The 26,615-nt window shown below is 38.5% G+C and overlaps 1 protein-coding gene across 3 annotated transcripts; it reads left to right on the forward strand.

Annotated features, from left to right (window-relative positions):
• The first annotated feature begins 100 nt into the window (after positions 1 to 100).
• Positions 101 to 26,574, forward strand: pir (pirin). Of its 3 annotated transcripts, none has more exons than XM_038701416.1 (10): positions 101 to 246; positions 1,673 to 1,791; positions 1,891 to 1,983; positions 4,568 to 4,648; positions 8,478 to 8,684; positions 18,037 to 18,121; positions 21,476 to 21,520; positions 23,123 to 23,205; positions 25,564 to 25,630; positions 25,773 to 26,574. In XM_038701416.1, exons 2-10 carry the CDS (start codon positions 1,699 to 1,701, stop codon positions 25,889 to 25,891), a joined length of 873 nt encoding a protein of 290 aa, XP_038557344.1. In that variant the 5' UTR covers positions 101 to 246; positions 1,673 to 1,698; the 3' UTR covers positions 25,892 to 26,574. The 3 variants fall into 3 exon arrangements, with proteins under 3 accessions (XP_038557344.1, XP_038557342.1, XP_038557343.1); XM_038701414.1 differs by lacking the exon at positions 101 to 246 and adding an exon at positions 727 to 958; XM_038701415.1 differs by lacking the exon at positions 101 to 246 and adding an exon at positions 905 to 1,041.
• Positions 26,575 to 26,615: the final 41 nt, after the last annotated feature.

Genomic DNA, 26,615 nt, shown 5'->3' on the forward strand with positions numbered 1-26,615 from the left:
TTATTGCTTGCTGGGAAATAGCTTTTGCCCTGCACAAGGGATGGTGTAACTCTTCGGATATATTTGAATAGTGGACTACCTACTCACACTGACACTGCAGTTTCTATTCAGGCACGCCCCCGCCTGACTTCAGGATTGTAATCTTACCTGAGGAGGTGAAAAGGGCTGTAGTCACAACAAATATCGCTATCGAAACAGTAAAAACAACTAGAGCAGTGTCGGGGCTTTTTTTTCTTACACGGTCAGGTAGGTATATTTTGGCTTTATTTTTAATGTAATTTAAGGTTGGCAGTCAAACACTGTTGAAAGTGCTGTTGGTGTCAGGTGTAGCAGGTGACTGCTCGTCCAGGTAAAGTAGCCTAAATAACACGCTACGCTTCCAATAGCATAGGCCTAAGCAGTGAAGCCTAGATATGATAAAATATGCAGTTAATAAAAAGGTGCCGTGCAGACGGACCTAACGTTGAAAAAAGCTCAATTTTAAATAGCAAGGAGTCGGTAACTAGGCTGATGCGGAAGCAGCAGACTGCTATCAGCAGATCACGGTGCTCCATTTTTTTTTTTTTTTTTTTTACTGTGATTAAGTTCAGAGGATCCGTTTTTCAAGCACATAAATGCGGGTAACACCCAGGACAGAGATGATGTAAAATAACATTTTACCAAACCAAGCCGTCAGCAGCAGCGCTGGGATCAGCTGACGATCAGCTGATCCGCTCAGCTGACTGCTCAGCTGATACACTCGCAGATGATTGCTGCTCTCAGATCGGCTAATCTATTTCAGTCGTCGTGACATCTACGTGTTGCCGTGAACTTCTAATTTACCGAGAAAAGTATTTAGTACAAAAGTATTTTGAAACCGGGAAAACCCCGTGATTGCGTGACCTTTCCGGATATTTCGTCATGTTTGCAGGAGGCTATTTCATTTTGGAATATTACCCAAACTGGTTTCTCCTCCTCAGTAGGCTACAGTTTGGATCCTTTTTGTCTGATTTTTAAAACCAAATCATTAAAACACCAGCAACAGTAACACTTTGAATTGCAGTTAAGTTTATAAGCTTATCCTTTGAGATCACTAACATACCATAGACAGAATGAATGAAGAAAGAAAGAAAACAATTTTCCTTTGTTTCTGCAACACCCTTAAGAAATTATAAAGAAAAAACAAAGGTCATATTTCCTGTCAAAAATGTTTCCCTGCCCACTGCATGCTGGGAAACTGTAGATTGCACTGAATAATAGTGAGGAAGTGGATGGATAGATTGACATTTTATGTGAGGTATGAAATATGTTATGCTCCATCCATCCATCGACAACCGCTTGTCCTGCATACAGGGTCGTGGGGGGCAGGAGCCAATCCCAGCTGGCGATTGCGGGGTACACCCTGGACAGGTCGCCAGTAGTATGTTATGCTGTAATATTATTTTATAAACAGCTGAATATATGTTTAAAATGGCTGTTTATGGCCGCAGTGACAAAGTCACAAACATCTAAAGTTATGACATGACATTTCCTCTAGTGTTTTACTGACAATTTCAAGAGGAGCTTGTGCACAGAAAAAAAAAAAAGATGGATTTTTTGCCTCAAAACAAGGAATTTTATTTGTCAATAAATACTTTTTATTGCCATTTTATCTGCGGTTCATGAACATTCAGGTATATCTAATGTTTTTTAGTGACCAGTGAAACCTTTCCCAGCATAATGAATGTGAGGAGAGTGGAGAAGACAGTTCTGAGTGTGGAACAGTCAGAGGGAGTCGGTGCTCGTGTCCGCAGGAGCATCGGTAGAAAGGAGGTAAGTTTATCAAAATGTAAATGTGGTTCAACTATCAATCCATTTAATAAAACAAATGCCGTTGTATTTCATGCAAAACTGTACATATTTTGTTCCCAGCTGAGAAACCTGGATCCCTTCCTGATGTTGGATGAGTTTAGAGTGAGCAAGCCGGCAGGATTTCCAGACCATCCTCACAGAGGATTTGAGACAGTAAGGATATGATTGACTATTATTTTATTATTATTTTAATTTAATAATATAATTTTCGGCATTCCAAAGTATTAAGTGTAGAAAGTATGTACCCGGATCAGCATATGTAAAGTGGTTATTGAATAAAATCGGAGGAAAACTTATATTAAACCCTTATATCAAACTCCCTTCTCTTCTACAGGACAAGCTTTTTCACATCATCTCAAACAATTTCTCCTTTCTTTCTTTCTTTCTTTCTTTCTTTCTTTCTTTCATCAGGGTGGTGTTTGTTTCTGGTGTCCTTATGTACAGTCCACCAATCTGTCATGTAACCTATATATCAGAGGTACGAAGCATATAAACCACATTGTGATCACCAGCTTTTAAAAACACTTTTTACAATGAAAAGAACTGCCGCACACTGTCTCGCTTACTGCTGAAATATTTATTTAATTACAATGTCTCGGTCTGTCCGACCTTCAATAGGTATACCATATACCTTAAATGTTGTGATCAAATAAATATTTCAGCAGTAAGCAAGACAGTGTGCACCTTCATCCAACACACCTGTCACACATTCATATGTGCAGAGATTAAAACAAAGTACCACATTTAATTTTAGCCAACACAGACATTTATAAGAGAAATACAAAACATTATGAATACAAAACCTATACCTACAGTACAGCTGAAAAAAACAGTCAATTGACATAAAAATAATCAGCAACTATTTTGCTAATTATGTTTGCCATCCATTTTTCTCCCTGTCAAATTGGTATTTTGGGAAGTTTTTCCTTTCCTATCCAAATCTGAATGCTGGTCGTGGTAAATTTATGATTTGTGATATTGGGCTTTATAAATTTGACTATTCATTGTGAAAATAATCTGCAGATTAAACGATAATAATAATTATTAGTTGCAGCCCTACATATGATTTTACAACTGTCTTAACCCATTATTGGGTGAAAAAGCTTAATTTGAGTACAAATCGAGTTGTATGCTTTCAACCAGATTTTTCAAATTCATTCTTCAAAACTCAGCTCAGGATATTACCAATCCCAAAGAAGAATCTTAACTGTAGTAGCACAGGCTTTGCACAACAATCAAAGGATATAGCAAATGCACTTATATGGACACTTATATACCTAAAAAAGCACAACACCCTCCTCATTAACAACTCAGAACAATATAACAGCAGTGAACTGGTGCAACTCCTTTAACCAAAAACACTAAGGTAAGCAGCACAACAACAAAAGCACAGGACCAACAGGTTTTACTGAGGCGTGAAATTCCTTCTTGGATCACTAGATGGCAACAAAGGAAAGTAAGCTACTGTACCATTTTGACTTCCAAAAATGATAATTTAGGTTTATAGATATAAAGAAAATATACAGAAAGCCAGAAATATCCTGCTGGTAGCCTACTGTTAAGTTTGAATGAGCTCAAGTGGAGGCGAGAAAGTTTTGGATTAGAGATTTATTGATGACAACGCACAAAAAAATCCCCTCTTTTGAAAGACAGGAATTGCCCCGGCTTCTGATGTGTTTTGGTGGAGCCCTTCTTGGTTTTGTGGTTTTTATTCTTCTAGGCATTTGAAATTAATGTATTGTGTCTCCACCAAAGAGAGTCTTCCTTGGCCATTGTTACTGGCAAAATGACACATTGGCAGTCCCAGTTTATTGAAAATAGAGAGATCAAATACACACGAAAGACCACAAAATGTGATCACATTACTGCGGTAGCCTCTTGTGCATTAATATTTAAATTTCTGCATCACTGATGTTTCTCCCCATAAACAATCACAAACTCTCTTCTCACATGATGAAGCTCTGTTTTTGAAGTTTACTATTATTGTCACCCCTTTGAAATGGCATCAGTGTTTAATTACATATTTAAAACATTCTCATTTGGTACAGTTCATAATCTGTCTTTATTTTCCATCTTTTCTTCCCTGCATATTGTCATTTATTGGCTGTCTTTATTTCATGTCTGACTTTGGAGTAGTGTTGAAAATGAGTGATCGATAGAGGAGTAACTGAAGACATGTTAACAAGTGAAAATTCATTGTGTAAAATTATAATTATGGTATAAATCTGTAGGTAATGTGGCGAGTTGGACTTTAAATTCCAACTTTAAAAAACCCCTGAAATTGTCCTTAGATTGCCAGATGTTCCTCCAAGTGTATTTGACTTGGCAGATGTAACTTGAATCTCCCGGTGTGGTTGGACAGGATTAAGCTACACTCCCAGCATGCCTTTCAGCAGGTGTGTTTGTTCAGACTCACATGAGATTTGAAATCACACAGCTGTGGAGACAGATCACAGGCTGCTCACTGCAGAGGCCCGAGCTTTCCTCCCTTAGACAGATGTTTACCTTTGAACCCATGACCCAACTATCAGCACTTCTCTTCCTGTCCAGTCTGATCACTGGGGCAGTGAAACTACAAAACACATGCTTTTAGTGTTGAATCAGCACTTGTATCAACATTCATGGCATGGATGAAACCTTCAACATTATATTCACTTAAAATGCATTATGTAACTAATTATTAAGTCAATATTACAATAGCTATGTATGCTACATGTGTGTTTCTTTCCTCAAACAGGTAACATATGTTTTAGAGGGGATCACGGCCCATGAAGACTTCTGTGGCCATTCAGGACTACTGAAACCTGGAGATCTGCAGGTACTAGATATTTGCAGATATTTGTACACACTTTTTTTCACTTTAACTGTTATTTTATTAGCAATCCCAAGAGGCTATAAAACAATTTAAGAAAAAAGGAATGAAAAAATACACTGAACAAAATTACAAATGCAACACTTTTGTTTTGGCCCCCATTCATCGTGAGCATGAAAGGCCTATTTCTCTCAAATATTGTTCACAAATCTGTCAAAATCTGTGTTAGTGAGCCCAAGGCACACCTGTGCAATGTCGGATTAGCATCTTGATATGCCACACCTGTGACGTGGATGGATTACCTCGGCAAAGGAGGAGTGCTCATAAAACACAGATTTTGACAGATTTGTGAACAATATTTGAGAGAAATAAGCCTTTAGAGAAAGTTTTAGATCTTTGAGTTGAGTCAAATGATGAATAGGGGCAAAAACAAAAGTGTTGCATTTATTATTTTGTTCAGTGTAGGATTACAGTCAAGATGGTAAACCATTCAAAACCAGTGAACATAAAGACCGAACAGACTTCTACAAACCAAACAAACACAAAAGTCACATTGTTAAAAAGGGAACAGAAAGTGATGAATGAAGAAGTTCTCATGGTGTGTGGGTGGGTGTGCTTGTGTATTTTAACTTGTGTGAAGTGTCTTTGAGTACCATGAAAAGGTCTCTATAAATAATATATTTTTACTATTATTATTATATTTAGGCTTTGTTTGACAGAGAAACCAACCATTAACAACCACAGCTGTTCAAGCAGGTCTTTAAAATAGCTATTTTCTATTAATTCTGTATAGATTATATACTTCACTCATGCTGAATATTGCCAATGTGGAGAAAACTCAAAATATTCACATTTTAACTGATGCCCATTTATCCGCCATAATTCTGTGCTATGTTCATTTTTGTGATTTTTTTTTAAAGGAAAGGTGTGATATTTAGGGAATGGTGATTGATACCACCAGCAAACTGGTTAGCATGCCAACTTCAGTAGATATCTCTGCAACACAACATAGATATCTTTGATATCTTACACATTGTACCTTTAAATTCATGACTAAAAAAATGCTAAATTAAGTGGTTATATTTTCTGATATTTCAGATTTTAGATGCATGTTATATAACAGTCTAATCCTCTAATACTGTTGTAAATGTGGTAGATTTAAAAAATCCATTAACTTGAATCAGAAGCATTCAGTCCAGTTGTTATTAATGTAAATTAATCTATACAAGCAGAAGTAGGTTTAAGCCTATTGGCATACAAATCCCCACAAACTAATTACATATGCATTACAATGTTGTGCGCTCACACTAATTGGATATCATGCCCTGTGGGTTGTTTCCTGTGTTTTTAAAGTAGTAAAGTTACATTCACACACACAGGCTGCTGACTCAGCTTCAATCTGCAGAAGAAGTTCAGTCAGTTCAGCTTAATTTGCTTTAACCCACCATGTGTAACCTCTGCATGCATGTTGGTCCTTTAGGGGAAAGCTCAAACTGGCAGCTTATTTCCAAGTTAGACTGCATATGTATTTTATCATATAAGATGTTTTAAATTTAATTAAAACCACTCATGAAATCCAATTCAAACCCCTGTTGCCTCTGTTCTCTGGGGTTGTAATTATTCTCTGTTGTATTCTGCATGTTTTATTATCCAGTAGATCCCGGACAGTAAATCCCCAGCAAATAATAAGCAGCAATAAAAGAAACCAAACAGCATGAACAGTCACAGATGAATTATCAGGGCCAGCTGCATTAAAGCAAAGCTTGACAGTGGAAATTTCCAGATGGCCTAAAGGACAAGCAGAAGCTGTTCTACTAAACTAAATGCTGAAACCAGTCCAACAATGTTTCAGAATGTATTTATTATATTTTTTCATTCAGAAGCACGTATTTATATTTTACTGAAAATCACTTTTGTCATGGTGGTGTTTTGCATAATAGTAGCCATACAATCTGTATAATACTGCTTACGATCTTTCAAAGAAAACATGTGATTAAGTTTCTGTAATGTGTTTATCCTATTTTCATGCCAGTGGTTTCCATTTATCTTATGAAACTTGACTTGCAATTTCTTTAGCTAGATATCCCTTAACAGTGAATTGATCTAGTTTAATTGTGTCAAAAATAAAACCTTAGTGTTGTGTTTTAACACTGTTCGAGGTGTTCTGCTGACTTTTGATGCATTTATGTGCTATTAGACTCTCAGTCTACATCCTCAATGCAATACAACAGGTTTTGTCAGGTTTCTCTAATGTTGTACTTGTACTTGTGATTTGAACTAACTGCTAACAAATGATTAGCTTGTTAGGCTAACAGGCTCACAATGTCACCATGATGATGTTTAGCAGGTATGATGTTTAACATGTTCACCATCTTAGTTTAGTGTGTTAGCATGCTAACATTTACTTGTTAGTTCTAAACACAAAGTACAACTGAGGCTGGGTTAGGATCACTGGGGTCATTAGATCTCCCTATTTGAACCAAATTTTGTGCTAATCTATCTTGTAGAACTACAGTAGATAAAAAAAAAAAAAAAAAAATCATGGGATCACCAAGTTACAACAATACATCCATTGAAGAACATTATTTCTGTCTGAACCAAAGGTGCCACGCCTCATGCATGGCTAATTAGAATGCTGCTGGTTAATTTAATACAAATAAATTGTTATGGCCTCAGCAAATAGCAATGCAAATACATATCTGTGAACATGCTTAGCATATACAATCACTGGCCACTTTAGTAGGTACACCTGTTCAGTTGCTTGTTAACACAAATAGCTAATCAGCCAATCACATGGCAGCAACTTAATGCATTTTGGCATGTAGACATGGTTAAGACAACCTGCTGAAGGTCAAACCAAGCATCAGAATGGGGAGGAAAGGGGATTTAAGTGACTTTGAACAAGGAATTGGTGTTGGTGCCAGATGGGCTGGTCTGAGTATTTCATGAACTGCTGAACTACTGGGATTTTCACGCTCAACCATCTCTAGGTTTTACAGAGAATGGTCCGAAAAAGAGAAGATATCCAGTGAGGGGCAGTTGTGTGGACGAAAATGCCTTGTTGATGTCAGAGGTCAGAGGAGAATAGGCAGGCTGGTTTGAGATGACATAAAGGCAACAGTAACTCAAATAATAGTATGCAGAATACTATCGCTGAACAACACGTTGAGCCTTGAAGCAGATGGGCTACAGCAGCTAAGAACAAGAAACTGAGCCTACAATTTGCCCACAAAATTGGACAATAGAAGATTGAAAAAACGTTGCCTGATCTGATGAGTCTCAATTTCAGCTGCGACATTCAGATTGTAGGGTCAGAATTTGATGAAATCATAGATCCATCCTCTCTTGTATCAACAGTTCAGGCTGGTGGTGGTGGTGTAATGGTTTGGGGGATATTTTCTTGGCAGACTTTGGGCCCCTGATGGCTACTTCAAGCAAGATAATGCACCATGTCACAAAGCTCAAATCATCTCAAATTGTTTTTTTGGACATCAATGAGTTCAGTGTACTCCAATGGCCTCCACAGTCATCAGATCTCAATCCAATAGAGCACCTTTGGGATGTGGTGGAACAGGAGACTTGTATCATGGATGTGCAGCCAACAAATCCTCAGCAACTGATTGATGCTATCGTGTCAATATGGACCAAAGTATCTGAGGAATGTTTTCAACACCTTGTTGAAAGTATGCCACAAAGAATTAAGGCAGTTCTGAAGGCAAAAGGGGGTCCAACCTGGTCCTAGCAAGGTGTACCTAATAAAGTGGCCGGTGAGTGTATGTGTGACATTTGTGATTGTGTCATTGGTATATTTGAAATATGTCTCCTTCTCCACCAGTGGATGACTGCGGGACGGGGGGTGGTTCATGCTGAGATGCCCGCATCAGAGGAGCCAGTGGTGGGCTTACAGCTGTGGGTGAATCTGCCAGGACGAGACAAGATGGTGGAACCAGCGTACCAGGAGCTTAAAGGCTCAGAGATCCCCAAACCCAGCCAGGGAGGAGTTACAGTTGCTGTGATATCTGGAGAGGCTCTGGGAGCAAAGGTGTGTGCGTGTAAGTTTGTGTGTAAACGTGTCACACCAGGGCTCTCAGGTTTTATCAAAAGTTTGGAGTAAGATAACGAGATAAGATAACGATATTTGCAGCAGTGGCCCCTTGTTTTTATTAGCAGTTAAATTTTACCTATAGTTCATAATTGACCCAAACAAATAGAAATTATAACAAAAAGATCTGATAAAAGACTATTTATATATAAACTTGTATTTCAAAAATACAAATGTATTAAAACTAACTTTGGCTATGTGTGTAGCAGTGCTGTACGCATAGGCCTACAGTAGGATGGCAGAACTTGCCCTACTAGCTGAGTGTGTGAGTAGGCTACACATTTCGTCTTATGAATGGTGTTTTGTGTTGTAATTGTTTGTTGCACATTTTAATGCCTTGATATCAGGAGTAGGGGACTCCCACTTGACGCACTGTGGCTCAAGGCCAGCCATTTTCACCATCTTGATGGATGATAGCTTTCCGTCCAGAGCCAAAATATAGAAAAACATCTCTAGTCCTTTCCTTAATTTCAGGTAGCCAAAGCTAAGCCCAGTGGTGGACAGTAACAAAGTAGTACTTAAGATATTTGTACTAAACTTGAGCATTTTCTTTTCATTTTATTTATTTGTTTATTTGAAAAGGGACAATGTACACTGATCAACATTCAAGCAAATGTAAGCGTACCCGAGTTAGCCACAGGCTATTTTTCATCGGCAGTCCCCTTGCCAGATGTTATTAGGCATCCTAAAATAGTAAACTGTTATAATACAATAAAATACATTATACAATTGACAAAAGGTAAAATAAATTACACTGTGTTAAAAATCACAAATAATTGAGTAAACAAGATGAGCAGATCAAATCTAAAAATAGATGATACAGTTATTGTTGGTGGATGGGACCAGCGTCAGTGTTGACAATGTTGATTTTCAATAAGCCATTTCTTAACATTACTCATAAATGAGTAATAGGATGGAGAATCTCTAATTGATGGTGGTACTGAGTTCCATTGATGTGATGCTGTAAATGAAAAGATGGCTTGGCTGAAAAAAATTTTTTTGAGTGGGATTGTGCAGTCCCTCCTAGCTGCACCTCTAGTAACTCTGTTTGCAGTTGATTTAAAGTTGATGAGGCCAGACAAAGGAGGAGGAGCTAAACAGGAGCTGTACAAGATCTTATAAATTAAGCAGACGTTTCTGTATTTTATGAGGTTTTCCCAACTAAGCAGCTTATACTTCTTTAGAATATGGCAATGATGGTAACGAAATGGCCTTTTGTCTAGAGTTTTAAGTGGTTGTTTGTATAATGATTTCAGTGGTTTTAAGGCTGTAGAGTGTGCGTTGGACCAACTTATCAGACAGTAGGTGATGTGGGAGAGAACCAATGAGTGGAAATATGACTTAGCTGCCTCAGTTGATAGGAGGTTTCCGATATACCTGAAATTAGCCAAACTGAACTTTACTTTATTACAGACCTTCTTTATGTGGGTTTTGAAGGCAAAGTTTGAGTCTAAGTGTAGTCCTAAGTACTTGTATTCTGAGACAACTTTTAGTCTGTGTCCTGAAATGAAAATTACTTTCTCTGCGTCTATGCAGGAACCTTTGGAAAGAGACATACGAACTGTTTTTGGAACATTCAGTTGCAAACAACAGTGATTAAGCCAGGATGTGACCTTCACTAATACATCTGTTAGCTTGATTGCAAACTCTTCAGCAGTCTTACCATAAGTAAAAATAACTGTATCATCAGCATACATTAAAATATCACAATTTCCACAAACAGAAGGTAAATCATTAATGCATATGCTAAAAAGGGTTGGACCAAGTATGGAGCCCTATGGGACCCCAGTTGAAAGACATAGGGGGTTAGATTTATAGTTACCAATTGACATTTTGAGAGCGGAATGAGAGATAAGATTTGATAAGATTGACCAACTTTAAAGAAATTGAAATTCAGTAGTTTATACAATAGGATGTTATGATTAACCGTGTCAAATACTTTCTTTAAGTCACGGAACACTATAACCCTGCCTTTATCCAGCGATGCCTTAACTTTTTCTATGAAATTGTCACGATCGGTGGTGTGGAGCAGGGTGGAGCAGGTTGGAGGACCCAAAAGCAGGACACAGAGCGGAGCAGGTATGGTTCAGTGGTTTAATAAACAAACAAAAGGCAAGCACACTTACAAACTGAGTGGCTGCTGACAGAGTCCCAAAACAAAGGCTGTCCAACAGAAATCCAAAAGGGTGAAAACCAGAATCCAAAACTGAGCAGGGTAACAACGAGACACGGCGAGTAAGGCTGAAGACACGCGAACAAACTGCAACACTGGGTGACAACATACAATGACCCGACAAAGACAAGACAGAAACACAAGGTATATATACACAGGGACTAATGAGCAGGGCGGGAGCAACACAGGTGAAAGACATGAGGCTAACGAGGCACAGGTAGGGAGAGAGAGAGAGAGAGTGTAGGGGAAAACAGAGACAGACATGCAGAGTGTGACAGAAATAACATGTAGCAGTTTCTGTCAAGTAATTAGCCCTGAATCCAAATTGCATTATGTGCAGTGAAAAGGAGCTATTGTTGAGACGGTCAATGATTTGTTTGTTAATCAGTTTTTCATATACCTTAGATACTACAGGTACAACAATGATGGGCCTGTAATTGGAAGTAGGTAGAGGGTCACCACCTTTGAATATAGAGGCAACTTTCAAGACTTTGTTTCTTGTTTTTACATTTAATTCTAATTGAGAATTCATGGATTGTGGATTGCAATTTTTCTGTAAATATTTGACTGGTCATTTCTAAATCATTTTCAGGAAGTAGCTCATCCCAATTGATATTTTTTATGGCTGCCTTGAAGTCCTCTTGTTTGTTTTTCGGTATGCCAAAATATTCCTTATTGATGCTTCTACCGCCAATGAGTTCAATGGTAGATGATCCTCCTTTGGGATCCGGACGGCTGTCATGGCCTCTGGTGCGTTCAGATGACCAAAATTAGAGTGCTGGAAGAGGGTAGCGTTGATTTTAGCGCCGACCACACCAGAAGAGGCCTCCTATGTCTTTCCTCTCTCTCTTTGCTCTCTTTCCTTTTTTGAAAACCAGATTTTGGTTTACTAGGCAACACTGTGATCACTGTATTTCTGGCGCATCTACTGACTGTAACTAAACACCGTCACTGATCAGTGCGCTAAGGCAGGACCAAACCATTTCATGCAGATACAGGGGGGTGGTCAGTGGTTTACTTTTTGGTCAATGGGGATATTTAACTTTTACTGCCAAAAACGAGTAAAAACAAAGAGATTACTCATTTTATTATTAGATTTGAAATATATATATATATATATTTCAGTGATGATGGTTTATATAACATACAATATAATATTGTATATTAGTTTTATTTATTTTTTGGGGCCCCTGTCAGTCAAGGGCCCTTGGAATTGTCCTAACTTTTCCCCCCTATAGGTCGCCCCTGTACAGAATTATGTCATTTAGAAAGGCATTAAAGACGGGGGATGTTTTAAGAAATCGACATTTGTATATGAAATATGTTGTCATTAAAGTGGTGGTCTCCTTTATTGAGTTGTATATCTTTTTTGTGCATGTAACAGGTTTGCAAAGTGAAAAAGCCCAAAGTCCAGCCCAAAGGGAGTTCCCATTTTCCACAGAAAGCACTTCTCTGAACCGCTTGAAAACAGCTCCTTTGTAGTCCAGCCCTTCACTTCCTTGACTTGTGACGTCACAATGCAAACGCATCATAAAGCTTGCCAAGCAGCTAGTGGGTCAGGCACGCCCTCAAATCAAGCTAGTCTGAGCGAAGGCCCTTTGACTCAACTCGCCTTTGTTTGGGTTTCCATTTTAGAAATGTTGTACCTGTACCTCTTGAAAACTCATCTCTTCCGAGAACACTTCCTCTAACTCCTAACCTCTAACATGCACTTCCTGTGCTCTTCTTCTTCTATCCCCTACAAAGATCTTGTATTGATTGCACTTTTTTGTTTTGATTGCACTTTCTGTTAACTCTTACTTCCTTCCCAAGGTATTTACCCCATTGATGTGATATGTACTGTGAGCTCTTACTAGTATTTATTGCTGCTTTTACTAGTATGTATTGTCAGTTGTAGATCTGTAGTTGATGCTCTGTTGATGCTTGTATGTAAGTCGCTTTGGACAAAAGCGTCTGCCAAATGAGTAAATGTAAATGTACCTGCTTCCAGGTACTTTTTTTTCGTATCACCTCACCTCCGTCGAAGTTCCAAGCGAGCTGAAGGATACTAAAATGTAACGTGAAAACACGACAGACTGCTGACTGGTCAGAGAGAATATTCACTATTCACTGATTGCGAGGCCAGCCGCCCGCTCACAGAGCCCTCTGCTCCTGCCGTCACACAGACCACTGCAGCAACAACAGCAGAGGAAAACACAGCTGGAAGGTTTTCATACCGCTTATCTGTCTTTACATTCTGAGGAATGTTGAAACGTTTTAACTTAAAAAAGAGAAAGCTGTGTGGATCGCTGGTGTGTGTGTCACATTGAACATTACGTTGCGGCAGTTGTGTGTGGCGTCGCTATGATGACCAGCTACGTACTATCTCTGGGTACTGTCTGCAATAGAAAACGGAGCAGGGCCGAGTAGAGTCGAGTCTGTTGATTTGCGCTATTGTAGCATTTTTCGGCAAGGCAGCATAGATCGTCAGAACACCGGCAACGTTTAGTCCTAATGGTAAGATGTAGAACAATGATGTTGTGGACTTGAGTAACTTATACCATCTGCTAGGTTACGGTCGCAGTCTGAAGCGGCTTTTATATGGATCACACTACCTTGTTTCTTACGACCCGCCCTTCTCTGCTTCTGATTGGCTAGTAGTCCTTACCTGGGAACTGCGCATGTGCAACTCCCAACAAAGATTTTCTACAAGTAAGATGCATCACTCTGTAGCTCAAGAGCGGAGCGTACAACACATAGGGTGAAAAGAGGAGCTGCAGCAATGTGCAGTATGAGGAAAAAAATGGTGTTTCTTGAAAATTAAACCATGTAAACCTGGTCTGGTACAACCCCTAATTAAGATTTTGAACCTGAAAATGAGCATAATACCACCTCTTTAAAATCAGATTATTCATTCCAAGTTCAGTTGTTCTGTTCTCCATTTGAAGTCCAAATTTAACGTATTCATATGTTAAAATTGGGATATTTTGTGTATCGTACATGATCCAGTACTGGAAAGCATCCCAGAAGGTCTGGGTTACACTACAAGTAGTTACCACAGTTATCTAAGAAATGAAAAATCGACCAGACACCCTTTTCCATCCATTCACTGTAGAAAAAACATTTTCTCTTAATTAATATACTTCTGTTATTCCATATTGGGACCATGTGAGGAGTAAAGTTATGTTTGTATACGAGTTTCCAGCAGTGGAGAACCTGTTGATGGAAAGTTGAAAGCTTAATAGGTCATTTGGATATTTTAAAGTCACATCTTAATAAGAAATGTATGCCACCAAACTTTTTGAAGATTTTGAAGGGGAAATAAAACCAGAAATTATCGCCTTTTTATAATAAAATTTTGTAACCATTTTAATTTGATGGTACCATTCATTGGGTCAAAGTCAATGGCATTTAACCCCCCTTCTTCGGCAGGTTTCACTTTATCGCTTTTATTTATATAATGATATTTATTTTTCCATATAAATTTGAAATTATCTTGATCTTCTTAATTAATTTGTCGGGTATATCCAGTGAGTAGGCTGGAATGGTAAGTCTTGACAAGCAAGTAAAATGTCTCTTCGAAGCCAACTGTTAAGAATAGCTCTCATTCTGAATGGTATTTTATATGTTGGATGTTTCTCTAACCTTTTTATCTTTGGAAATTATAATACCTAAATATTTAACTTCTATAAACATTTTTTAATGGGATATTATACATGTTAATCATGGCATGGTCTTGAATAGTTAAAATTTCACATTTTGTCATATTCAACTTTAAACCAGATGCTTTGGAAAACAAAGAAATCTCTTTTAATGCTGCTGGAACTTGTCTTGCATTCTTTAAAAAAAAGTGTGGTGTCATCTGCCAGTTGACTTATTACCAATGAATTTCCCATGACATTTAGGGGTTGGATGTTCGGGTTATTTTTTACATGGATTGCTAGTAATTCGACTACAATGATAAATAACAAAGGCGAAGTTGGACAACCTTGTCGAATGCCTCTCTTTATATCAAAGCACTTAGATGTTCCAAATGGCAGTGACACTGAACTACTGATGTCTGTATATAGAAGATTGATTATGTCAATAAACTGTCAAGTCCAAAAAAAGAATAATTCCATCATCCTTAATTAAGTGCCTATAGTCAGAACAGATCTAATTCCAATCTTATATTGTCATGTATAGCTCTGTCTCGGAGAAAAACAGATTATCACTTATCAGCCAGGCCATTCTTCAACCTGTCAGCAATCACATGAGAAAACAGCTCATAGTCAGTGTTCAATAAGGTGATATGGCGAAGATTATCAATATATCTTTTGTCTTTGCCTTGTTTGGGAATGAGAGTTATTAGTCCCTGTTTCATTGAAGGTGTAAGTGTCCTATTGCTCAAAATGTCCTTTTGTAGCCTCCAATAAAAATTCTTTCAGGTCAACCCAAAAGAATTTGTAACAATTCTGCTATTCTCTTAATTGCTTCATCTGATTCTGGCATTCTGATCTCAGAGTCACATAGGCCCTGCAACAAAGTCGCAGACATCAGCCCAAGGATCGGTACGTGATGTCACGGCGGTTGCGTCACTCTGATCCTTCAGAAATGTTTGGGAAAATGTAGCGTATGTGGATGCTACCACGCTACCCGGTCAAAGAGCTTTGTTACTGAAAAACTATTTGATTCAGAAAATAGCGACGCTACCACCAAGCTACGGAGAAATGTAGTTAAACTAGTAACGGCGCTACTTATAGCAACGCTATTGCCCAACACTGGATATGACATAGTGAAACAGTTGCTTCCAGAAACAATATCATTCATTTGAAGTTGTTTTGTGGATACCTCTTGAATATGAGTCCAATATTAACTCTCTTTTAGCTCTGTTTTTGGTCTCCTCAAGGAAAATATCGGGCTCTTTAGCTGCCTAATGGTCTGAAATGTTCACCATAGTCTCTGACAGTGTCTGTCTGGCTGTTTGGTGTTGAGCATTGTACATGGGTTTTTTAGAGCTTCTTCACTGAAAACAGCTGCCTCCAGCGGCCGGGTTGTCACGCTGTTTTCACAATGTCATATGATACATTGTTATTGTAATGTATCATTTATAGCTGCTTTAACTTATACCATGAGAACAATGTGAAAGGTGCTATAATCACAAAACTCTACACATAGACAAGTTACAGTAATGCGATTCCTGTTTTAAGTAATGAGTAGTGAATGGGATTCCTATTTGATATTCAGTAATTGTATTACAGTGACTAGTCCAGGTGAAGCTCTATTATTTCGACAATTTTGGGGTTAGCTTGTTGACATACCCGGAGTTTGGTAAAGGCTTGATATTAGTTTGGCTCCTGTGTGTTTGGTTGATAGACTGGTCTGGTATGTGTTACCCTGGTGCAGGGAAAACAGGACAAATCCAACTCCCTGTAACTCCCCTTGGCCTATTTATGTGATGTGTGTTCTTAGCTGGCTTCTTCATCTTAGACGTCTGGAGCACTGTTTACAGTCACTGGTGCTGAAGTCAAACTACCTGTTGATGGTCAGTTAATATCTCCAAAACATAGACTGGCTGACTCTTAAACGACAATGTCGTGTTTTTTTATTATTTCTATATGTATGGAGGTTGTTAAAAGGCACCTATAGTGGAGCTGGGCTAAGTAACAACTGTAATGACAAATCAATTCAAGTTTATTGACAGTATAAGGTACATTTAAAAACATCAAACAGTGACCAAAGTGGTTTACTAAGAGATTAAAGTCACACAAAAAACACAGTAAAGATCAAAATAAAAACACAGACATAAATACAAAAATAAAATAATTAATGAAAGAATAGAATTACTTTTAAAATTATAATATAACAAAGAGATGGTTCTTTAGAAAAGTTTTAAAGGCATGGCACGGGATGATGTAATTGCTAGTGGCAAACTATTCCACAGTTTAGGGCCAACAGCTGAAAAAGCTCAATTACTTTTTTTTTCTGGATGTGTTGGATGGAGAGCAGTGATTACTCACCAAACCTGAGGGGTCGGCAGTTGGAATAAGTCGAAATGTAACCAGGTACAGTCTATGCAGTGCTTTAAATTTAATTCTGTACTTCATTGCTAACCAGTAAAGAGAGGCCAAAATGGGGGAGAAATGGTCTCTCTTCCTGGTACCGGTGAGGAGTCTCACTGCTGCATTTTGAACCAACTGGAGCTGAGATAGGGCTGACTGACTGATTCCTACATAGAGAGAATTGCAGTAGTCGAGTCAACAGGACATAAAAGTGTGAATTATAGTCTCCAAATCTTTAACAGACCGGAGTGATTTTAATTTTGCGTTTTGCCATCCAGGATTTTACATCCATAATGCAATTTAAAAGGGAGTTAACACTGCATGCATCACAAGGTTTCACCGAAATGCACAGCTGGGTGTCGTAGACCCCAAAGGAAGCATATATATGGAAAATAAAATAGGGCCTAATATGGAGCCTCGAAGTACTCCACAGGAGCTGGGTGCCGAGGAAGAGGACACATTATCAGTTCTAACAGAGGCTGATTAGTCTTGGAGGTAGGAGGCAACCCACTGAAGGGCCTGCCATGAGGATGGGATGGCAGCAAGTTTAAAGCAAGCTGGGACATTGAACAGAAAGCTGTTAATGGTTGTTAACATTTGAGGCCAGTGCAACAGTGCAATGATGTAACAAGTAATCTTAGTTGTTTTTAATGCGTAATATGTAAAGGTTAAATGATTACATTTCAAGTAACTTGTCCCTGAAAATATGTGTTGTATTCATTGCATTTCAACAGATGACAGTAGTAATTCTACACAAAACTTTCATTTCCTTCACTTTGCTGACTTTCTCACCTATGTTCCCTATTTGCAAAGCCTCAAAGCTGAGAGTTTCATTAAATTCATTTACACCAACTGCCGAAGTGGAGTAAGCTCTACCTGGTAAAAAATAAAACTGAAAAGTACAGAAAATAATGCACAAATCTGTTACGTACAAGAAGTGGAAGCCACAGAACTACAATAGATTCGGACTTTGTATCCTCAAAATACCATGTGATTATTAGTTGGTTGTCAACAACAAATTAATTGCAGCTTTAACTTACTTATTTAAAGTTTGTGGCTGTGTGTAAGTAAATTACTGTCTTTTTTTCTTTATCAATAGTCTAAGGTCTTCACAAGGACCCCGACCATCTACTTGGACTTCAAACTGCAGGCAGGGGCCCTGCATGTGCAGCAAGTCCCCTCAGGTATAGAATAACATTTCTAAATACACCGTAGTGTGTCTGTAAATGGTTGGTTGGTTTGGGCTGCGACCAATCTTCACCCATCTCCCCTCACTGCTCTCTTTATGCTCTGTTACTGGAAGCATACATGCACTCTGAAGTGTCGTGTTTACCACAAACCTAAGTGAATGTTGTCCTCTTGTGTCAGGAAACAGAACAATGAGTGATATTTAGTAACATAACAGAGCACTCTGGGCTTTTGATGTTAAAGCTTGACTTTGTCTTGTATGATCAGTTGCTTTTGGTGGCTAAAATTAGCTGTTAGCAAGCTTAAAGGTGCATTGTGGAGTTTTCTTGTAAATGAACAAAGTTTTGAGTTACATTCAGTGTTACTTCACAAAATTTCCCACGTTTGTGTACATCCATGTGTGTCCTTGTGTACAAACAAAACTGAAACCCACTTTAGAAAAACAGTGCTTTATAGTGATACTAGTGGTCAAAAACACCACAGGGTACCTTAATATGGATATTACTCTAAATGCTACTTCATAACTCCACTCTACTTGTGCTAACATGTGTTTATGTTTAAGCATTTATCATTATCCTCAATTACCACTTGTGACCACAGTGCCTGCATGTTCATAAGATTAAGAGGTTCTCAAACAAGTTACAATCCACAGTAATTCAGAATATTTCACCACACTATTACTAGTGTAGAATATTGTGTTTTGCATTTTACAGGCTCTGTTAACAAGGACAGGCCTATAGGTTAGTATACACAAGGTTCACTCTAGGTTTTCAGAGACTGTGAAGAAGTAATAGAAATGTGGATAAAAGGGTTATCAGCAGACATTTACAGTTCTGACAAACATCTCAGGGCTCCTTAACCTTGTAAAACTGTTGGCGGATGTGACAGCTCCACATTTTACATTACCAGAGAGCAAAAGAGAGACACAGAGAAAGAGAGCTTTCAGCAACAGGAGGGGAACCTTTGTTCTCATCTGTGATTTTTTTCTTAAAAATAACAATATTGCATTCCTTTTTCTGATGTTAAAGTGTTTGGGGTAATTTCAGATTTTACCCTCATGGAATAGTTTGACATATTGGGAAATAGGCTATGATTATTTGATTTCTTACTGTACCAAAGACCTTCTCTTACATTGTTTATTATATATTCTCTGTTCTTTAGTTGGGACATTGAGAGAGCGATAAGGTCGGATAAGTCTGTGACGTCGTCATAGCGGACCACATCGTGTTCATGACGTTGTGTGCAAGCTAGTTAGTGGGTCGTGATATTAGGCTACCATAAGGTGTTGTACTCCTAAGATGTGTGCGTCAATGACAGAAGTAAGTGTAAATGCACTTTGTGTGTTAATTACGTTTTATGGCTGTTAAAGGCCGTTAAAGGGATACTATGCGATTCTGCATATGATAAACAAACTCATGAATGCGCACTGGTAACCAGTCCTATTCTGCTGAAATGTAGCAGAATCCACAACGTCCGCTGTCCCGAGAGCACGTTAGCTTCAATAAGAGGGCATGTTTTAGCAGCACTCTAGAAGGTGTGACAACAAGCCTGTCAATATTTAAATATGCATTGAAGCTAAATATTTTTCTAAGCCTAAATCTATGACACGGTGTCTAGTTTATTTATCGGTAGGATTATCGAGAGGAACTTCAATAGTTACAATTAGTGAACAAACATCATCAAACAATCGACTTGTAAGCTTACAAGTCGATTGTTTGATGATGAGTAAATAAAACTAGCGAGTTATTTGAAATAGTTTTTACAAAAACACAGTGACTGATAAGAGTTGGGAAGCACAGGAGCGACTGTTTATCTCCAGGGCTGAAGTCAGTGCTAACTTTAGGGCCAACCTCCTTCACTCTTTATTCAACAGTTGGCAGCAACACACGGGAGCTCCTCTTTAGTCCTGACAGTAATACTGAACCTGTCGCTTATGTGGAACAGCAAAGCTAACTTTAACGTTACTCAGCTGTCCAGCAGAAACAGAGCAACTTGTGTCACACTTTCCCTCTGTGGCTGTTTCTCAGCCATCTTCTCAGCTAAAGTCCCGTAATAAGTTCAGCATGTTCGAATGTACCGCTGTTTACGTTTCTCTCTCCCACTGCTTCGAGCGCCGAGCAGCTTTGTTTGTGCTCAATTTACAGACCCAGGGCTGTGTAGGAAAACCGGATTTTTTTTTTCAGAGCACACGAAAAACGGAGAGCTACCAACCCATGAGGAAATATTCGTCGAATTTAACAAAAAGTGTATTTGATAAGAATCGCAAAGTACCCCTTTAAACGATAGTGGGAGATCAGAGTTAATATGCGTACCTCAGTTCTATGAGTGTGTGTGTGTTGCTTTGTATTAAGTTGACCCAAGGACCCTTTCTATTTAGCTAACAGACATACTTCATGTTGGATATGTTTAAAGAAAAGTCTGTGTTAAAGAGTGCCAGTAGTGTAAGAGTAGTCTGTTTAAATGGATCGCTAAATGCCTGCTATGCTATTAAGAGGGCCTTAATTACAGGTGTGGGGTTTATATTGCTCTCTTTTAAGTTGTACGTTCGACAGTTTATTCTCACATATTCTTGTTCAGATAATGATAATAGTGAGGTATGATATAGGATGTAACAAACAGCATTGTACTCATTGTTTTGATTTCTTTGTTATGTATTGACAGAAACCACATCCACACACATTTATCTCCTGAATATAATAACGTTGAACCATCCTTCCATCTCTCTCTCCATGACTCTCATTTCCTGTATGAAGTCAATGCGTAACCTGTACATGCTGGCCTTAAGTAGTGCTCTGGCCGACACTCCAGGTGGAGACTGGTGATAAATACAACTAGTGCCTTACAGCCTGCACTCCAGCTTTTCTCTTACTTACACTAACAGAGAATTAGATGATTTATACCACTTTCATGTCTGTACGGTAAATATGATGCTACCACGAGCAGCCAGTTAGCTTTTAGCACAAAGACAGGAAGCACAGCTTTACTGTGAGTTTCTGCTCGTTGTTTATCTGTCCGGCCAACAGTTTTACTGTTTTGTTTCACTCCCACTGATCTCATAATGCAGGCAGCTGTTTTCAGACAAAACAATCCTACTGTACACTACCTACTCAGCACCAAACGGCAGACAGACACAGTTAGCTGGTGAACATAGTGAACATTTAGCAGCTAAAGATACAGATATTTCCCTCTGGAGTTGGTAGAGACCAAAAATAGAGATATGATAACGTTTTTCCTTAATTTCTGTATGTGCAAATTAGCAACTGTTTGCTCACAAGCTTTATTGCAGGTTTTACCACAGATAACTCTTCTAAGATTATTTACCTTCTAAATAACATTTCTGTGTTTGATAGGATGGACTACATTCATCTACACACTATCCGGATCCATTCATGTCGGTGAGTTTTGTTTGGTTAGTGTTCTACTAAAAGAAAGACGCACTGTCCACCATTTTTTTTATTTGAACTTTGCAGCTTGAGTTTATTTCTCTTATGAATACTGTTGAACACTTCAGATTAATAAAAGAAGAAGAAATCAGTAATTACCAGGGTGATAACTGAGATTCTTTAGTTGGATATGTGCACTCTTTTCAGTGTGTTTGATCACTGCCTCACTTCCCTTCCAGCTCTTCTTGCTGCCATATCTATGTTCTAAATGTGTGTGATCTCAGTCCAATTGCAACTTTGCTTCTATGTTCATCCAAAAGGCCAATGGGTTCTACTTCAAAGCCTGGTGGATTCATACTGTCACTACACTATGATCTGTCCAGACTTTAGACCACTCCATTTCAATCTGAAATTTACCCAACATCACTGGAACAATTGTTATGCTACTGTGTATACAATTATTTCAGATTTTGGCTTCATATTAGTCACCTTACTCAAATGTTCTCACTACGCCCTATTGTATCAGTGTTGCTGTTTGGCATTATACTGTGAAATACCGCCTTTCCTGCTTATTGGACGACATTGTGTGATCAGGGAATTCCCCTCGCATGAGAGCAAGCCCTTTCAGACAGTGGATTCATTTTCAGAGGCGTTCTTGGTTTGTTGAAATCTGTTGTTTTCTGTCAGAATTCCCCTTTTATTATGTTTTCATAAAATTTAATTCTGATTTGATTACTCTCCACGTTACACTGCAGAATCTCTCAGTCTGGTTTTAATTGCTGGCAGATGTTTTGATGACACGAGAGGATGAAAATGGCTGCTAAGATTAAAGAAGTTATTTGAATCTTAAGTCTACGACATGTAGTCTGGCTAAATCAGGACCAGCTGGCTACGATGAATGCATTAACCACAAGTGGAAGTGTCTGGCTTTCTCAGCATTTAGCGTCCGTACTTTAAGTGTTTCAATGTGCAAACGTAGTGGTAAACCAGGTTAAAATGTATGAAACATACAGGTGCCTATATTTCTTTTAAACTCAGTAGATTTGTGATGCTACACATAAAATTTGATCGACAAATTATACAGAAATACCAATGTCTGAACATGTTTCATCTCATTTTCCACTTTATTGCCCTCTCACACCCTTTGTGGGGTTGTTATCAAGGTGATGGAGAGGTTGAATGGCTGGGATTTTCTGCCAGTCAATCAGAACTGCAGAAGCCTCTTGGATGAGAGGTGAAACATCTTCAAGTATCTTCATCCAAGTCTAGTTGCCCTTGATTTTAACCTTCAGTAGATAACTATGACCTTGATGAATCTTCACAGACATCATTACTCCTGTTTGCAAATGTCGGGACGCCTGCTGACTTAGTGTTAATTGGAATTAATGTCATTATGAAGTTCAAATAAAAGACATCAGTAAATCATGGGATTGTCACATTGAATTATATTGAAGTCCTGTCAAAATGTAAGTGGGACAGAAATGTGAATATTATGTTGAGTAAGGCTCAAGTAAATTGAAAATGTAGTGAAGTAGTTCCATCTGAAAATGCTGTAGCCCACTCACTCAGCCAAAAAGAGTTTAAACAAATTTGTGAACTTTTTTTGTTTTCCAGGCCCAGATGAGGAGCAGCAGAAGGTAGAGCCCCATCATACTGTGGTGTTTGGAGATGGAGACTGTGTCAAAGTTGAAAACAAGGTGAGAAACTTACGTTCTCTCTATCGAGACCATAGACTGTATATAAAAAGATTGAGACCCGTGCTTCCCAAACTTCTTTCCAACATGGTCCCACGCCTTTGGAAGCAGAACATATTACACCCTGTTGTCATTTTTGGGATTTAATGATGTGTTTGCATACTTACTAAATCATCTTCGTCACCTGTGGACCGAGCTGATCCTGAACTCCCTGGAGCCATAAGCAAAATTTAGCTACGGGGCCCTCCTACCTGACTCGTGGGCCATGTAGACATTGCTGCACAGTCACACCTGACACCCACAATGCTCTCACCGCAATCATCCCTCCTTTGAAAGAGTCTGTCTCTGTAATAAACCTGAATGGAAACTTCTTCTAGAAAGATTTAGTGCTGGTTTGAATGGATCTCTACGCCCTAACTCAGTCCTCATAAAGTCTGTTTTGATTGCGGGTCAATATGCTGGATCATTTGGTGGAGCAGCAACTGTCCCATTAGGGTCTGAGCTGCTTGTATCTGATGCTGGCTGTCCATCTCTGGCTGTGCTGGCTGAGGCTGCCTGTACTTCATGGGTCTGTGTGACTTGCTAAATACGTCTGGACTGGGTCTGTGCTAGTACTGGTTGAGTCTGAATGTGGATCGACTGTGCATGTACTGGCTGATGATCCAGAATATACTGATGAACTTAGGTATATAAATTATACTATATATTATATAACATATAATACTTGATGGATATAAATGCGATCAGTTGCATCAGGCCCATTGAAACTGGCTCCCCCAGGTTTCCTATATTATTATATTATTAAAAATAATTAATATATTTTTAATATATCAAAGGTAAAATACTATTTATACCATGACTTCACTGAATACATGATGTTTATTATTTACTGAGAGATGTGCATTCCTATTGCAAAAATCAATATTTTAATAATCAATAGTCAATGTCAGTCCACAGCTCATCATCTTGCAATAGTCCACAGTTGTAACTACACCTTGACTGAGAGACAGATAATCACTGTCTTGTTTTAAAATTATGTATGAATGAATGTTCATGACACGGTTAACTTTGTCCAAGCTGCAGTTTATAAACACTATTGCCCGTTGGCATTTATCAAACGTAATAAATAGTTGTATTTCACATACAACATTGTTCAGACACAAAGTCTGGCAAGCAACCAAGACAGGCGACGAGATGCTCTATTTCCGCTATCGGAAACACATTGCCTATCTTAGACTCCTCTTCCTTATGTCAGTGATGATGTTAATGTCTTTGTTTTTTCTGTTCCAAGGTAATAGTGTTAGGCCAGAAAATGCCACATAGACTTCTCAGGTATCCATTGTGGAATCCCTCAGTACGCCTCATGTCAGCTTTGGTTTCCTGCCACCATTCAGAATTATGATGGATTTTGACGTTGCTCTTATAGATGGATCTTTGTTTTTAGGCTTGTACTTCCAGATGTCGTGGAGTGGGTAAACACACCCTGGGAATTCTCCAGTTTCATTTGATTTCTTTTCTTCCATGTTAAGTCTGTCCCAAGCAGCAACCTCCAGAGCTGAAAAATGAAGCCAATGCAGAAGAGCCAGTAACTGCTGTTCCTCCAATGGCCACTTGAGGCTGGCTCCAGAAGCGAGTCAAACCCCATAGTTCCTCATGTGAAAATGCCCAACTTTACAGCAGAAATATACAAAAAATGTTTTTGGTCTCTCTCTATAACAAATTTTCCCATTCATGGCAACTGTACAGAGGGTGAATTTTTATATAACACAATTTAAATAATAATAAGGCTTAAAGTTCTGCATAGAAATGGCATGGCAGCATTGAGTGACAGGTCAGTGCCGTGGCAGGTGGAGCTTCACAATTACTCAGTCACAAAGACTACGTCCATGTTTTTAACAATCTATATGGTCTGTCCATCTTGTACTTGAAATTTAGTTTTACTGTCTCATTAAATATTGCTAACTTAAATCTAAGTAGTCTAGCTTACATCAAGCATACTAGATTGTTTTTTGTTCCCAAATTAATCAGATTGATTCAACTTTTTTTCAGCTCTACTTTTTTGATCCACCTCTGATTTAGACCAGTGATTCCCAACCTTGCATTGTAACCCCTTTAAGTGGAGCAACTCTACTCACCCTCACAGGCCATTGCCTCGTTTAACCAGATGGTTTAATATGAAATTTTTAAGAGGCCCCCTAACAGTGAAAATATCCAGTATTACATAAGTAAAAATCTAAGCTTAGCCAAAAGTCAGAAAAAATTTAATGATCTTGTGACCCCACGGATTTATTTTATGTGGGGTCAGTCCACTTAACACACAGATACAGATAATGATAGCACTGCCTCTTGTTTCCTCCACAGAGCTCTGAGGTTTCCCATTTTGTGCTGATTGCTGGAGAGCCAATCAAAGAGCCTGTGGTACAACATGGTATATAATTTGTGTTATTCCGTCCATGCTGGTAACAAGTCACTGCAAAAAGAAATGCTTGATGTGGTTCAAAAATCACAAATAGAACTTATATCTGAATATCTGTAATCTAATACGTTCCTGTGTTGTGTCTTCCCTTCAGGTCCATTTGTAATGACCACAGAAGAAGAGATCAGAGAGGCTGTAAGGGACTATCAGACTGGCAAAAATGGCTTTGAAAGGGCCGAAAACTGGAGGTCCAAGATCAGAAACTCTTTCTGAACATTATGTATTGTACTCCGTCTGTCTGTCCGTGGTGAATATATTTACCTTACTTGTTTGCTACTATAGAAGGATTTACAGTTACTCATCTGGGAGACGATTTTATCCAAAGCAACTTACATTTGAGGAACAACACACAAGCATCAATCAATCAGTGCAGTAAGCGAACTACGAGTGACAAAAAAAATAGTAAGAGCAGGAATAAATGATAGCACAACATGGAAGTAAGAAATGAAAATGAGTGCAGCAGGAGTATAAGTACTCTGATTGCCCTCCGGATTAACAAGACAAAAGGGTGGTTTCAGTGGGTGGGTCAGAGACACACACCCAGTTGTTTGTGATTGCTCAGCTGGCCTTCAGTTTCTAGTAAATTGCTCAGTAAAGTGCAAAGTGATAGCACAACAGGAAGTAAGAAATGAAAATAGAGTAAATATTACCTTGTTGCTACAGTCTCTTATTCGCCCAAGGGTGCTTGTTTTGATGTTTAAAAATGAGTATTGGGTATAGTGGTTATATCAGGATATGTTCTGTATGTGTTTACAGAACATTTAGTACTTTTCAGTGTCTTTTTTAACTTGTTACGTGTCCAAGTGCTTCATGCGGGAGTGGACAACATGCTCCAGTGTTAGCAGTATAGTAGTTTACCCTCTCTCCAGATCACATTAAAATATTGTTTAAAAAAGGTTTTGCATGTTTCTCAATTACTATAAGCAGATAATAGAAA

Source organism: Micropterus salmoides, unplaced genomic scaffold (genome assembly GCF_014851395.1).
Source record: "Micropterus salmoides isolate LMB-PRFRI ecotype aquatic unplaced genomic scaffold, ASM1485139v1 Ms_hic_scaffold_6, whole genome shotgun sequence".
Classification (NCBI taxonomy): domain Eukaryota; kingdom Metazoa; phylum Chordata; class Actinopteri; order Centrarchiformes; family Centrarchidae; genus Micropterus; species Micropterus salmoides.

What these genes read in the sequence shown, in the direction of transcription:
- pir (XM_038701414.1), top strand. Translation starts at nt 901, where the DNA reads ATGTTTGCAGGAGGCTATTTCATTTTGGAATATTACCCAAACTGGTTT. An exon ending in TGAAACCTGGAGATCTGCAG is followed by an intron (nt 4,649 to 8,477) that starts GTACTAGATATT and finishes CTTCTCCACCAG; the next exon opens with TGGATGACTGCGGGACGGGG. An exon ending in ATCCGGATCCATTCATGTCG is followed by an intron (nt 21,521 to 23,122) that starts GTGAGTTTTGTT and finishes TTTGTTTTCCAG; the next exon opens with GCCCAGATGAGGAGCAGCAG.